At 43.8% G+C, this 16,717-nt stretch overlaps 1 protein-coding gene across 1 annotated transcript in view; it reads right to left on the bottom strand.

The window, feature by feature from the left end:
* The window catches only part of LOC119977744 (T-cell surface protein tactile-like), a 186,680-nt gene extending 170,855 nt beyond the window's left edge, over positions 1-15,825 (bottom strand). Inside the window, exon 1 of the mRNA XM_038818948.1 lies at positions 15,672-15,825. Coding sequence (XP_038674876.1) covers positions 15,672-15,738 — 67 coding nt within the window. The 5' untranslated portion in view covers positions 15,739-15,825. The remainder of the gene's footprint in view (positions 1-15,671) is intronic.
* Positions 15,826-16,717: the final 892 nt, after the last annotated feature.

Raw genomic sequence — 16,717 nt, 5'->3', positions numbered from 1 at the left:
CGGCGAAAAGGACACACCATGACCAGAACTGATAACACACAACCAGATATCTTGGGCGGGCTTCTCCGATAATGGGGCAAAGTGTTGACGCCATTGTAAATGCCGGAGCCTTTTACAACAGCGTCATCTAAGCCCGTAGGAGCAGCCATCTGGTGCTGCACAGGTTGCCAGCATGGCACTGGAGTGCCTCATGCAGCTCCAGCTGCTGCTCCAGGCACCAGGTGGCAAGGATCCGCGCATGCCCGCCACTGCCGGCACGCACCACGCATGTGCGTGAGTTTCTGTCTCCGCACCGGCACCCGGCCAATATGGCGGAGCCCTACAGGGGCCCGCGTGGAGGAACGTGCAGGATCGCGAGCCTGGCCATCGTGGAGACCTCCCCCCCCACCGAGTCGGATCCCCTCCCCCCACCAGGACGGCCTCCGCAGCCAGAATGGCAAGGTCCCGTGGGTAGGACCACTCACGAACGATGCCGACGGGACTCAGCTGAACCCGGCAGGCATTTGGCCCATTGAACGCGTAGAATTGCCGGGCGGGTCGCATTGAGTGGCCCCCAACCGGCGCCGTGCCGACCATGCCGGTGCCAATTCTCCGGTCACCGGTTTATCGGCGGCCCGGCGTCAGAGTAGCGTCGCGGGATTCGCCCCCCTGTAGCCACCTGGGTTGGCCACTTCCCGACTTAAAATGGAGATTCGCTAAGAATGCAGGAAAAAATGGACAGGTACAGGTAAGCAAGCAGAATGCCAAGCTTCCTTTATATTAGACTCGCAGAAAAGCAGACAGCACTGAAACTGACGACCATCTGCATATTGATGAGCGATCCCCGGGAACAATAGCAACAGTTAAGGTAATCGAGGCAAGGCCAGACTCCTCGGCGCTAGCAGGAGCCAACACAAAAGAAGCCAACGGACACTTAGGAACCGCCCAGCGATCAGGGGCCCCAGTATTGGGGAAATCAAACTAATAATTGGAACCAGGTACGGGGTCCGCCCAAAAGGGCACAAAGCCCCTGGGGACTATAACTTAGAGTCCCCAAGTTCAATTTGGTCTTCTTGGCAGGGTCTCCCAGCAGCTCGAAACAACCCTTGACAGAGACCTGCCTAGCAGCTGCACCAACAAGCAAGTGTCCAGTCAACGCACACTACGAGATAGGCGCTCCTAACACTTAGTCCATACCAGATGGAAGCCTGCAGTCTCAGGATCGAACGAGAGGCCATTGTTCCCTGACCCAGTGGGTTCCTTTTCCAAAGCTAAGTATTGGCCTTTAGTGGTAGAAATAGTCTAGTTCTGTAGTATTTTATGCATGAGTAGCGATTGACTGTGTATATAATAAATGTGTTTTGATTTGAGCCTTACTAACTGGTGTATTGAGTTATTGATCAGCACTTGAACGTGAACCTCGTGGTGGTATCATAAAGATACCTGGCGACTCTAGAGCAAGGTTATAAAACAGAGCCAATTAAGTGGCTCACTTAAGTGGCACACTTCCCATACCAGCCTTCCCGGACAGGCGCCGGAATGTGGCACTAGGGGCTTTTCACAGTAACTTCATTGAAGCTTACTCGTGACAATAAGCAATTTTTATTTCATTTTTCACTTAGCAAAACGAGCAACACCCCCCCCCCCCCCCCCCCGCTTCTCCGCGCCCCTTACGTGAAATCAAATGTCCAACATGGCATAAAATCTGCAGATCCCAAATCAGCTACATCTGTCACCTTCAGACACATGGAAGACAATCATCCTCACCAACTTGGAATAGCCAGTAAATGTACTTCCTAGTTTGAGAATTGACTGAAGGGCATGAGAGCAGTGGCAGGTGATGTGAATGTTCAATCCAAGTAAAAGCGATAGAAGCACATAATCAACCTGATTAGATTGCTCATACTTCTCCATCTCCGTTAATCAGATTTAATCCTTTGATCAAGCAAACGGATTCACTCATCCTGCTTTGAATTCTGAGTTTCTCTGTGGTAGCAAAAGCCATTAACCATTGCCCACTGCTCACGTCATCGTGTTACAGAAGGGGGGATTTGCAGCTTATTTGATCTTACAGTTAATGTTCAGTGCATCCATCCCCAAGTGTTTTCTGTAAGTTTTTAACGATTCCAACTACTCCCACAGCACCTTTGGGAGAAATCTTTCATTTCCGCATTGTGCATTCATTTTAATACACTGAGTTAGTAACTAAAAAGCTTTGAATTTTAAAATTCGCCAGTCATTTCCGTCAATGTTTTGCAATGTACCTGTTAGCCTAAACCAAGGAAAATGAAACAACAGCATTTTTGTTTGTGTAGCCGATAATGCTGGCATCTCATATACCCCTTCACTTACTCTATTTACATGTGTCGCACCTGTCTTCTGAATATAACATGAGTGCAAGAATGACAAATTTGGCAGTGGGACAGCTAATTCCCACTTTGCAGCTGGATTTGAATCAGTGGTAAATGCACAGGGTTAGTTTTCCAGGTGTCATAGGCGAGATCTTCCGGCTTTTCACGCTGGTGGGATCTTCCGGACCTGCCGACGATGCAGCCCCACTGCAGGTTTCCAGCAGCATCAGGTGGATGCAATGGGAAATCCGATTAAGAGTGGTGGGACCAAAAGATTCTGGCAACCCCCTATGTTCCACCTTACAGCTAAAGGACTATTCATCTTTGATTGGTCAGGAGTTGAAAATCAAACTAGTGGAGGCTCCTGGGAAGGGGATCAATTAGACTAATGATGACTGATCATAGAGGAAACCTGATGGCATTTTACGGCACGTGTTTCATCTGTGGCCATAAGGCATATCGTTGGTTACCAGAAAATTGGGAAGGCTCCTGCTATTTTGGACACATAGTCTCTTATGTGCATCACATTCAGCAATTGCAAGACCATCCCCATCACAGGACGACACAAAGTATTATGACATGGGCACAAATGCTGGGAATAATGATACCACCATTAGGAATAGCCACTAATGCAGACAAACTATCCGAACTACGAGACATCCTTGAGCAGGTCGCTAATGACACTGCAGAAGCTGTTAACCAGATAGAAACTGAGATGGTTGCTATAAGAGCGGTTGCCCTGCAGAATAGAATGGCCCTTGATTTTTTGTTAGCTGAAAAGGAAGGTACATATGCCCTGATTGGAAGTGACTGTTGCACATACATCCCTGATAACTCAGAGAAAATTGATAATCTGGTGGATCACATTCGTAGAGAGGTAACAAGATTACATGAAAATGAGGGATGGGACTTTGGCTTTGGATGGAAGGATTGTTAGGGCAGAGGATTGTGTTCTGGATTATAATCGCCATTGTAATCTTGATTGTTGTATGGTTACTATTTTAATGTTGCACAAGATACTTTTATTGTACTAACACGGGAACAGCCCTAGCCACCTTGCCTCCTTGCTACCAGGCTCATAACACTCAGGGAACTATTGTTCGTCCGTTCTCCTTACATTATAAACCATCCTTCTTTACAGAGGACACGATGTGCTACACAATGTACTAAAAGGTGTTGATCAAAAGATCAACAAGGAGGCAATTGTGGAAGGGAAATTAATGAGTTGCCAACTTAGAAGCATACTGGGAAATGCTTGACTATAGTTCAACACTGCCTTTGAACTAAAATAAGTAGGTCAGGTAACATAAACAAAATACTGCTTAATATTTTGGTCTTCACTTTATTATGAAAACACATTGTCCTCCGAAAGATAACAAAATGTGTACTCGAGTTGTTTTTAGCCAAGGACAAGAACATACGTACTACATATCTAATTTTACGTACTTTCCAAGGTCTATTTAATATAAACATGGCTGTTTACTTCAAGCTGTTATTTCAGACTATAAAGATATGCTTTGTTGGGTCGAATCTCAGAGTGCGGTGCCCTGGCTTTGCAGCCAGAACACTCTCTCTCCACAAATATATTTGTGTAAATAAATTTCCTTAAATCGAACCTTGAGGAATTTGGCGTTATTATAATTTCCACGACAAGGTCCCTATGCCGTTTTTTACCACCCTATTAATTTGTCCTTCTGCCTTCAGAGATCTATGGACAAACAATGAATTTCCCAGTATCAGTCCAATCATTTAATATTTCCTTGTCACATCCTTCCAAAGTGTATCACCTCACATTTTTCAGGGTTATATTACTACTGCCACTTTTTTGTCCATTTGGCCATCCCATCTATATCTTCCTGTGTACCAAGACACTCAACCTGACTGTTAACAACCCAGTCGATTTTGGGGTTATCCGCAAACTTACTGATCCTACCCCCGACACAGTCATCTATGTGATTTATATAAATGACAAACAATAGGGGACCTAGCATAAACCCCTGTGGTACGCCACTGGACACTGGCTTCCAGTCACTAAAGTAGCTGTCATCACCTCTGTCTCCTGCAGCTAAGCCAATTTTGTATCCACCTTATCAAGCGTAGTTATCAGCTGTAAGTTAATAACCGACTTTGAGGCGTCAACATCAAAAGAGATTTTTCACCTGCTATTTCTCTTTCAAAATATGAAACTTGTCCTCTCATTTGCCAGATAATGCACATGAATCCTTATTTGCTTTGGCACAATTGACAAAACCATACCTCAAGAAATCATCTCTGAACTGCATTGTTTCTGAGTTAAATTTCTTCATTATCGGCTATTAACCAGAGGCCCTGATGTTTTGTACAGGCCTAACACTAGCACTGTTCTATCCTGCCCTCCACTAAACAAATCTCTCCAGCAGATTCAGTTGCGATCTCCTGCCCAGTAGGCACACTGCCCATTTATTAAAGGCAGCATGATTGCATAGTGGTTAGCACAGTTGCTTCACAGCTTCAGGGTCCCAGGTTCGATTCCTAGCTTGGATCACTATCTGTGTGGAGTCTGTACGTTCTAGTTTCCAGTTTCCTCCCACAGTCCAAAGATGTGCAGGGTAGGTGGTTTGGCCATGCTAAATTGCCCTTAGTGTCCAAAAAGGTTAGGTAGGGTTACGGAGATAGGGTGTATGTGTGAGCTTAAGTAGGTTGCTCTTTCCAAGGGTCATGCTTGTGTATTGTGCAAAGGTTCTCCACAAAACAGTCACTCAGTCTGTGCTTGGTTTCCCCAATGTACAGGGACAGCATTCTGAGCCAGGAATACAGACAGCTAATTTGAAGGAAGGGCAAGTAAATCTATGCTGCACTGGGAAGTGTTTGGGGCCTTGGAGCATGAAGAGGCAAGGGCTAAAGTGGCAGGCGCTGGTGCAGACTGAAAGAGCCGAATGGCCTCCTTCTGCACTGTAAAGTCTTTGATGTCTTTGATGACATGTATTCAAAATTGGCTTAGCTGTGGAAGATAGGGTGATGACAGACAGCTGCTATAGTGACTGAAAGCCAGTGTCCAGTGACGTACGGACACTCAACCTCACTGTTAACTACATGGCCAATTTGTTCCGCAAACTTACTGATCCTACCTCCAATATAGTCATCTATATCATTTATATAATTGACAAACAATAGGGGACTCAGCACAGACCCACTCATCCTCAATTTGGTTAGAATATCTCTATGAACCACTTTAAGTAGGATGAAGTGAGCCGTGTGCAGGATGAGGTGGAATTTACCCTACAGAGAGCCTCATTCCACATATCCTCATCTAAGATGGGTCCCAACTCCTCCCATTTCACCATCACCTGATCAAGTGATGTAGATTTCAATGTGATGGTCCACTCGTAGATGTTCGAGATCCTCCCCCCTCCCAGTACTTGCCACCCATAATATTTCCTTCAACAGGGAAGAGCTGTGCCACGAAGGGGAACCAAGGGCAACCCTCACAGACTAAGTCACGCAATTGAAAATATCGGAATAGTTGGAATTTCCGCAAGAACCTCCCATCTCTCACTTCAAAGAGTTAATTACTATCAGCTGTTAGCAGGGGAGAAGGGAGATGTAGAGTCATTGGCGTGGTTAGGTGGGATAACGGGGGGGGGGGGGGGGGGAGGAGGGTTTGGACGGAGCTTTTGCTGTGTCTTTTTTCACATCTCTGATATCTTGTGTTGTTAACACAGCAATTCGACCATGTTTGCACAATGTTATAGAATTAGAATAGAACAGTACAGCACAGAAAGGGCCATTCAGCCCTCGATGTTGTGCCGAGCAATGATCACCCTGATCAAACCCACGCATCCACCCTATACTCGTAACCCAACAACTCCCCCCTTAACCTTACATTTTGGGACACTACGGGCAATTTAGCATGGCCAATCCACCTCACCCACACATCTTTGGACTGTGGGAGGAAACCGGAGCACCCGGAGGAAACCCACGTACACATGGGGAGGACGTGCAGACTCCGCACAGACAGTGACCCAGCCGGGAATCGAACCTGAACCATGGAGCTGTGAAGCATTTATGCTAACCACTATGCTACCATGCTGCCCCTGCTGTTCATAGTTGTTGTGTTGTAGTTTAGTTTGTGTTTGTTAAATATAAAACCTTCAGTAAAGTACATATATATATTTTAAATGTTGACTCTGTTTCATTCCCACATGTGTTTCCAGACTTGCTGAGATTTGCCACCATTTTCTGTTTTCATTTCATATTTCCAGCAACCGCAGTTTTTTTACTTCTCAAGAGGAGAGAAGCAGAGAAATCGAGTAGGAAACCCAGTAATCAAAAGAGACAAGCTATAAGTTCAAGGTTACTGGACAATCTCAGAAAGAGTGATCATGATCATGGCGTGGCACAGTGGCACAGTGGTTAGCACTGCTGCCAAACAGCACCAGGGACCCGTGTTCGATTCCGACCTCGGGTGACTGCCTGTGTGGAGTTTGTACATCCTCCCCGTGTGTGCGTGGGTTTCCTCCGGGTGCTCTGGTTTCCTCCCACAGTCCAAAGATGTGCAGGTTAGGTGGATTGGCCATGATAAATTGCCCTTAGTGTCCATAATTGCCCTTAGTGTTGGGTGGGGTTCCTGGGTTATGGGGATGGGGTGGAGGTGTTGACCTTGGGTGGGGTGCTCTTTCCGGGAGCCGAGTGGCCTCCTTCTGCACTGTAAATTCTATGATAATCTATGATTAATCTAGGACAAATGTTCGGCACAACATTGTGGGCCGAAGGGCCTGTTCTGTGCTGTATTTTTGTATGTTCTAAACAAAGGATACATTCCAAGTGACTTGAGACAATTGCTATTCTTTAAGTTGCTGACAAAACCTAAAGAAATTAAGGGCTATCATTTTAAAGCTATAAACTAATGAGTTGTCTCATTAAACTGATCTTGAAAATCATAATAGAAAGAAATAATATATATGAAGCAGAAATTAGTGGTACACAGTTTGGATTTAGACCTGGAATAGGAACAAGAGAGGGAACATTTAACTCAAGAAAAATCTGTGATAAATATCTCAAAGTAAAAAAGACAGTTACATATGCTTCATAGGCTATGAAAATGCACTTCAATGCATTTGTCACCAAAAGAAAAAAGTGTGACACTGACATTAAAGATCTGCAATTTATCCAAAGCCTATTTTGAGACCAAATAGCAATCATCAGGCTGGAAGATGAACCATCAGATATGTTTCAAGTGAAGAGATGAATATGACATGGCAGCATACTTTTGCCAAAATTACTCAATCTGTACACGTAGTAACTATTTGGAGAATAAAACGACAAACTGCTTCTTGCAGAATCACAAGAGGACATTACAAAATATCTTCAGTAGTTTGGAGTATTGATTGAATATCAACACAAAAAGACAAGAACTATGGTAGTTAGAAGGAATACATTAGAAGAATCAAGATTAAAGATTGAAGTGGATGGTGCCACACTGGAGAAAGTTGGTGCATTTGTCTATTTAGAACTAATGATAACAGAAGTTATAGATGTGACGACAAAGTTAGAAGAAGTACAGAAATAGTATGGAGGATAAAAGAGCATAAAAAGAGAACAGCGGAGACACAGAATAAAATAACATGAGGAGAGCGGAGACACAGGATAAAAGAGCACATAAAGAGCTTCAGAGATACAGATTAAAGAGCTCGAGGAGAGCAGAGACACAGGATAAAAGAGCACATAAAGAGCTTCAGAGATACAGATAAAAGAGCTCGACGAGAGTGGAGACACACACAAAAAGAGCCTCAGAGTCAAGATTAAAGAGGTAGAGAAAAGCGGAGGCACACAATAAAAGAGCATGAGGAGAGCCTCAGAGACATAGTATAAAAGAGTGCAAGGTGAGCAGAGACACACAATAAAAGAGCATGAAGAGAATGGAAACAAGAAAAGGGACAGGTGTAAGGGATAGTGTATTATAAGACCATAAGGCATAGGAGCAGAATTAGGCCCATCAAGTCTGCCCCACCATTCAATCATGGCTGAAATGTTTCTCATCCCCATTCTCCTGCTTTCTCCCCATAACCCCTGATCCCCTTATTAATCAGCAACATATCTCTTTCTCTCTTAAAGACATTCAGTGGCTTGGCGTCTGCAGCCTTCTGCGGCAAAGAGTTCCACAGATTCACCATCCTCTGACTGAAGAAATTCCTCCCCATCTCAGTTTTAAAGGATCGTCACTTTAGTCTGAGGCTGTGCCCTCAGATTCTAGTTTTTCCAACTAGTGGAACCATCCTCTCCCCGTCCACTCTATCTAGGTTGTTCAGTATCCTGTAAGTTTCAATAAGATCTCCCTTCATCCTTAATAGCTGGCTGAGGACAGCAAAGTAGGTCTATAAATAAAAGGACCAAAATTTTAAAAGAAAATAATTTTTAGACTTAAAATAATTAAAATAAATACCGAAAGCACATAATAAGTTTAGCTTATTTGCAGGTATACTACATTTAACAAGCAAAGAATGACTAAAAGATTAATTAGGAAGGAAAATGAGAGTACAAGAGTTTGAGTGGGAGAAGAGTTGGATTAATATTTTTTACTTAAATAAGGGTAATTATGAGGGCATGAAAGCAGAGCTAACAGAAATGAACTGGCAATTTAGGTTAAGAGATAGATCAATAGAGATGCACTGGCACATATAGAACATAGAACGATACAGCGCAGTACAGGCCCTTCGGCCCTCGATGTTGCACCAACATGGAAAAAATCTAAAGGCCATCTAACCTACACTATGCCCTTATCATCCATATGCTTATCCAATAAATTTTTAAATGCCCTCAATGTTGGCGTGTTCACTACTGTTGCAGGTAGGGCATTCCACGGCCTCACCACTCTTTGCGTAAAAAACCCACCTCTGACCTCTGTCCTATATCTATTACCCCTCAATTTAAGGCTATGTCCCCTCGTGCTAGCCACCTCCATCCGCGGGAGAAGGCTCTCGCTGTCCACCCTATCTAACCCTCTGATCATTTTGTATGCCTCTATTAAGTCACCTCTTAACCTTCTTCTCTCTAACGAAAACAACCTCAAGTCCATCAGCCTTTCCTCATAAGATTTTCCCTCCATACCAGGCAACATCCTGGTAAATCTCCTCTGCACCCGTTCCAAAGCTTCCACGTCCTTCCTATAATGAGGCGACCAGAACTGTACGCAATACTCCAAATGCGGCCGTACTAGAGTTTTGTACAACTGCAACATGACCTCATGGCTCCGGAACTCAATCCCTCTACCAATAAAGGCCAACACACCATAGGCCTTCTTCACAACCCTATCAACCTGGGTGGCAACTTTCAGGGATCTATGTACATGGACACCGAGATCCCTCTGCTCATCCACACTACCAAGAATTTTACCATTAGCCAAATATTCCGCATTTCTGTTATTCTTTCCAAAGTGAATCACCTCACACTTCTCCACATTAAACTCCATTTGCCACCTCTCAGCCCAGCTCTGCAGCTTATCTATGTCCCTCTGTAACCTGCAACATCCTTCCGCACTGTCTACAACTCCACCGACTTTAGTGTCGTCTGCAAATTTACTCACCCATCCTTCTGCGCCCTCCTCTAGGTCATTTATAAAAATGACAAACAGCAACAGCCCCAGAACAGATCCTTGTGGTACGCCACTCGTAACTGAACTCCATTCTGAACATTTCCCATCAACTACCACTCTCTGTCTTCTTTCAACTAGCCAATTTCTGATCCACATCTCTAAATCACCCTCAATCCCCAGCCTCCGTATTTTCTGCAATAGCTGACCGTGGGGAACCTTATCAAACGCTTTTCTGAAATCCATATACACCACATCAACTGCTCTACCCTCGTCTACCTGTTCAGTCACCTTCTCAAAGAACTCGATAAGGTTTGTGAGGCATGACCTACCCTTCACAAAACCATGCTGACTGTCCCTAATCATATTATTCCTATCTAGATGATTATAAATCGTATCTTTTATAATCCTCTCCAAGCCTTTACCCACCACAGACGTTAGGCTCACCGGCCTATAGTTACCGGGGTTATCTCTACTCCCCTTCTTGAACAAAGGGACCACATTTTCTATCCTCCAGTCCTCTGGCACTATTCCTGTAGCCAATGATGACATAAAAATCAAAGCCAAAGGCTCAGCAATCTCTTCCCTGGCTTCCCAGAGAATTCTAGGATAAATCCCATCAGGCCCCGGGGACTTATCTATTTTCACCTTGTCCAGAATTGCCAACACTTCTTCCCTACGCACCTCAATGCCATCTATTCTAATAGCCTGGGTCTCAGCATTCTCCTCCACAATATTATCTTTTTCTTGAGTGAATACTGATGAAAAGTATTTAAAAGGATCATTCAGAACACACGGAATTTAAACATTGAAATGAGAAAATAAATTTCAAGGGGAGAACCTAACTTCCATGGTTGACTAAAAAAGGTAAAGATATTACAAACCTTATAGAGAAAGCATATATGCAAAGATGGCTGGCAGGTCAGAAGATTGAATAAAAAATGCTAAAAGGTTAGTAAGAAGGGAAAATTAGAGTCCAAGAGAAATCTAGGTAGAAAGGATGAATAAGAATGAAACAAATTATCTAAATGGGGATAAATTGCAGAGCGCTAAGATCCAGAGGGATCTGATTCAACTGTTACGGGCATTGGTGAGAGCACATCTGGAATATTGTATGCAGTATTGGTCACCGTATTTAGATCATAGCTCATAGAATTTACAGTGCAGAAGGAGGGCATTCGGCCCATCGAGTCTGCACCGGCTCTTGGAAGGAGCACCCCACTTAAGCTCAGACTTCCACTCTATCCCCGTACCACAGCAATTTAGCATGGCCAATCCACCTAATCCACACATCTTTGGACTGCGGGAGCAAACTGGAGCACCGGGAGAAAACCGGAGCACCCGGAGGAAACCCACGCAGAACATGCAGACTCCGCACAGACAGTGACCCAAACCGGGAATCGAACCTGGGACCCTGGAGCTGTGAAGCACCTGTGCTAACCACTGCTACCGTGCTGCCCCTTTTTAAGGAACGATGCGTTGGAAGCAGTTCAGGGAATGTTTACCAGACTAATACTAGGAATAGGTGGATTATCTTACGAGGAATGGTTGGACAGGTTATGCTTGTATCTGCTGGAGCTTTGAAGAGTAACAGGTGACTTGACAGAAACAGATAAAGGTCCTGAGGGGTATTGATAGGGTGGATGTGGAGAGGATGTGGGCGAATCTGGAACTTGGGATCACTTTAAAGATCAGGGTTGCCATTTAAAATCGAGATGAGGCCAAATCATTTTCTCTGAGGGTTGCGAGTCTTTGGAACTCTCTCAAAATGCGGTGGAGGTGGAATCTTTTTGGGTCGAGGTTGATAGATTCTTCATAGGGAAGGTGGTAAAAGGTTTTCCAGGGTAGAGAGGAATGTGGAACTGAGGTTATAATCAGATCACCCATACTGCATTGAAAAGCTGAGTAGGCTCAAAGGGCCATGTGGCCAACTCCTACTCCTGATTTGTATGTCCGTTAATTCGTACACTTAGATGTCGTTATTTGCAGATGAAGAATGTGTGAACACGAAAATTCAAGCTTGTAACAAGGAAGAAACTCGTAAGATACTATATTTCATCCACGTTTCTGCATACCTCAGAAACCTGGAAAATAAATAAAGATCTGGTAGAACATAGAGGCCTTTGAAATGTGGATGCTTTGACATAAATTTAAAATTCTACTTACTGCCATTAGAAAAATGAAGCTGGGCTTGAAATAGTCCAAAGATGTGCGGGTTAGGTGGATTGGCCATGCTAAATTGCCCGTAGTGTAAGGTTAATGGGGGGATTGCTAAATTGCCCATAGTGTCCTAAAAAGTAAGGTTAAGGGGGGGTTGTTGGGTTACGGGTATAGGATGGATACGTGGGTTTGAGTAGGGTGATCATTGCTCGGCACAACATCGAGGGCCGAAGGGCCTGTTCTGTGCTGTACTGTTCTAAATTCTAAAGTACGAGCAAGATGAACACTAAAAAGTGACATCTGAAAAAGAAAATGTCTACATCTCCGCCAATTAATAATAATCGCTTCTTGTCACAAGTAGGCTTCAATGAAGTTACTGTGAAAGGCCCCTAGTCGCCACATTCCGGCGCCTGTTCGGGGAGGCTGGTACGGGAATTGAACCCGCGCTGCTGGCATTGTTCTGTATTACAAGCCAGCTGTTCAGCCCACTGTTTAACCCACCAGCCACAGTCCCAGTAAATTGACTGGATCTGAAAAGCTAGAGATTTCCTATTGAGTGCAGAGAATGGGGCAGCAGAAAGTGAGGTTGACCTAGGCACAGTGGATATCAGATGTCACAGAAGGTTGCAAATGAGCTACATAATAAGAACATAAGAACATAAGAACTAGGAGCAGGAGTAGGCCATCTGGCCCCTCGAGCCTGCTCCGCCATTCAATGAGATCATGGCTGATCTTTTGTGGACTCAGCTCCACTTTCCGGCCCGAACACCATAACCCTTAATCCCTTTATTCTTCAAAAAACGATCTATCTTTACCTTAAAAACATTTAATGAAGGAGCCTCAACTGCTTCACTGGGCAAGGAATTCCATAGATTCACAACCCTTTGGGTGACGAAGTTCCTCCTAATCTTAGTCCTAAATCTACTTCCCCTTATTTTGAGGCTATGTCCCCTAGTTCTGCTTTCACCCGCCAGTGGAAACAACCTGCCCGCATCTATCCTATCTATTCCCTTCATAATTTTAAATGTTTCTATAAGATCCCCCCTCACCCTTCTAAATTCCAACGAGTACAGTCCCAGTCTACTCAACCTCTCCTCATAATCCAACCCCTTCAGCTCTGGGATTAACCTAGTGAATCTCCTCTGCACACCCTCCAGTGCCAGTATGTCCTTTCTCAAGTAAGGAGAGCAAAACTGAACACAATACTCCAGGTGTGGCCTCACTAACACCTTATACAATTGCAACATAACCTCCCTAGTCTTAAACTCCATCCCTCTAGCAATGAAGGACAACATTCCATTTGCCTCCTTAATCACCTGTTGCACCTGTAAACCAACTTTCTGTGACTCATGCACACCCAGGTCTCTCCGCACAGCGGCATGCTTTAATATTTTATTGTTTAAATAATAATCCTGTTTGCTGTTATTCCTACCAAAATGGATAACCTCCCATTTGTCAACATTGTATTCCATCTGCCAGACCCTAGCCCATTCACTTAACCTATCCAAATCCCTCTGCAGACTTCCAGTATCCTGTGCACGTTTCGCTTTACCACTCATCTTAGTGTCATCTGCAAACTTGGACACATTGCCCTTGGTCCCCAACTCCAAATCATCTATGTAAATTGTGAACAATTGTGGGCCCAACATGGATCCCTGAGGGACACCACTAGCTACTGATTGCCAACCAGAGAAACACCCATTAATCCCCACTCTTTGCTTTCTATTAATTAACTAATCCTCTATCCATGCTACTACTTTACCCTTAATGCCATGCATCTTTATCTTATGGAGCAACCTTTTATGTGGCACCTTGTCAAAGGCTTTCTGGAAATCCAGATATACCACATCCATTGGCTCCCCGTTATCTACTGCACTGGTAATGTCCTCAAAAAATTCCACTAAATTAGTTAGGCACGACCTGCCCTTGATGAACCCATGCTGCGTCTGCCCAATGGGACAATTTCTATCCAGATGCCTCGCAATTTCTTCCTTGATGATAGATTCCAGCATAGAACATAGAACATAGAACATAGAACAGTACAGCACAGAACAGGCCCTTCGGCCCTCAATGTTGTGCCGAGCCATGATCACCCTACTCAAACCCACGTATCCACCCTATACCCGTAACCCAACAACCCCCCCCCCTTAACCTTACTTTTATTAGGACACTACGGGCAATTTAGCATGGCCAATCCACCTAACCCACACATCTTTGGACTGTGGGAGGAAACCGGAGCACCCGGAGGAAACCCACGCACACAGGGGGAGGACGTGCAGACTCCACACAGACAGTGACCCAGCCGGGAATCGAACCTGGGACCCTGGAGCTGTGAAGCATTTATGCTAACCACCATGCTACCCTGCTGCCCCTATTGTTGGAATATCTTCCCTATTACCGAAGTTAAGCTCACTGGCCTATAATTTCCTGCTTTCTGCCTACCTCCTTTTTTAAACAGTGGTGTCACGTTTGCTAATTTCCAATCCACCGGGACCACCCCAGAGTCTAGTGAATTTTGGTAAATTATCATTAGTGCATCTGCAATTTCCCTAGCCAGTGAATATGTGAGGGTGGCACAAGACCATGACAACAGGAGTAGCTGCAAGTAGCAGCATTTTAAAGTGCTTTCCTGACATAAAAACAAACCTTTTTTTATTCTTACATGGGAAGTGGGCATCACTGGCAAGGCCACCATTTAATGCTCATATTGAATTGCCCTTGAAAACTGGTGGTTTGCTGCCTTCTTGAACCACTGCTGTCCATGCGCATAAACACAATATTCCAGTCCCACCTGCCATGGGAATCGTTCCCTGTTAACCTTAGGTGGGAATTTTCAATTTTGGGATGGGCACAGTCAGAAAATCGCCCCTCACAGTTCGCCCATACTTCCAATTAAGGATGGTCTGTGACTTGGTGGGGAACCTGCAGATGGTGATTTATCCATGTGTCTGCTGGCTTTGTACTTCTAGGCTGTAGAGGTGTGGAAGGTGCTGTCAAACGTAGCAAGTTGCTACAGTACATCATGTTGTCAGTACACACTGCCGTCACTGGTGATTTATACCTGGTGCCTCGGTAACACTGGGCACCTTATGCTGGAATAACTCATTTCCACTCTTATAGTTACAAGCATATGTAATGTATTCACTTATTCTTAGTGATGCTGTTGTTCTTTGAAACCACTCAGAGCTTGAACTGTCCTCATTTGGCAAGTTTGTTACTGATCAGATTGATTTGTCGTGAAGCCAAAAGGAATTGTCCTTCTTCCTGTATTGCCTGCCTTCTCTCTCTGTACCAGCAACAATATTTTTACATCATTGCTTATGTCCCACAACACCTTCACCACAAGGCATGACCAATAACTTCCTAGCAGGAAAATCAGTGCACCACCATACCATACTAAATACAGAACGTCAGTGTCACAGATATGTTTTCTAGTGACTATGTTTATCAGTGACTATGTTTGTAGTCACTGGCAGACCTAACATTGCACAACACATTTAGAGGAAGATGAATGTAACTACAACCCCCTCAGAGATGACACCATTTGTACACATGTGTCTGCATTTCTTTCATTACATGAAAAAAAGAGTTTGAAGGAAAATGGGAACACTTACCCTGGATAAGGTACAGCAACACAAAGAGAAAGAATGGAGGATGGTCATGTTTTACTTGTGTCGCCATAGTTTTCGTGTCAGATCATCACAGTTTGTTCAGCAATTGTGGCTCCACAGGATCACTACAGTACAGGAAGGTAAGCTCAAAAGTGAGTCAGTGAACCACAGCATTAACGTTAACTTTATCTTTGTTTCATTTCATCATTCAGCCACATCCGTTTAACAGCATAGTTAGCAGCAGCTCCACATGCAGCATTCAACAGTAACACCCACAGGTAAAACACCAGCTGTATGAAAATCTTTGATCAGAGAAAATAATTTGCTTTTTGTACCTCCTGTAGAAAGCAATGAAGCAATATTCTATTCCGATGAAGCAATATTCAATTTAAGTTGGACAGCAGCCATTTGTTTGCGTATGCCAGAAAAATTCTCCCTTCAACCTACCTCACAAGATTACCTGATCTTTCAATACATATTTTCACTTAAATAATATAAAAGATATCCAAAAGAGTTTACATAGAAATTAGACATGAGAAGCAGGACCTTCAGCCTAACCAGTCAATGTTATTTATCATCCACATGTCTAAATCTTATGTGCTCACCCTGTGTTCCCATAAACCTTTATTCCCATTTCCTTTTCCCAAATATCTAATCAATTTTTAAATGATGACATGGTCACTGCTTTGCCACTAACTTTTTGAAGTACATTGCACACCAGTGCAACCATTTATGTAAAATATTTCACTTCATCTCTGTCATTCAATCTAATATCGTTATCCCTCACTCAACCATATTAAACAACATATTCCTTTGTAATTTTAACTATACCAATCAAATTGCTCCTCAATTACCCTCTGTTCTAATCAAAACAGGTGCAATTTTTCAAGTGTTCTTTCAGGTTTGTATTTCCTCATATCATGCATCAAAGTTTATAGTTTGTAACTTCTTTTTGTGGCTTACAATTTGTAATGACTATATGCTTTATTATAGCGGGCCAGGGATTAAGGGCCCGAGAGATAAGTGATATTATCTGATAATAAGATTAT

The sequence above is a fragment of the Scyliorhinus canicula genome, chromosome 14 (assembly GCF_902713615.1).
Source record: "Scyliorhinus canicula chromosome 14, sScyCan1.1, whole genome shotgun sequence".
Classification (NCBI taxonomy): domain Eukaryota; kingdom Metazoa; phylum Chordata; class Chondrichthyes; order Carcharhiniformes; family Scyliorhinidae; genus Scyliorhinus; species Scyliorhinus canicula.
Note: the sequence above shows the minus strand (reverse complement) of the source record. Positions and strands in the feature narration are given on the sequence as shown.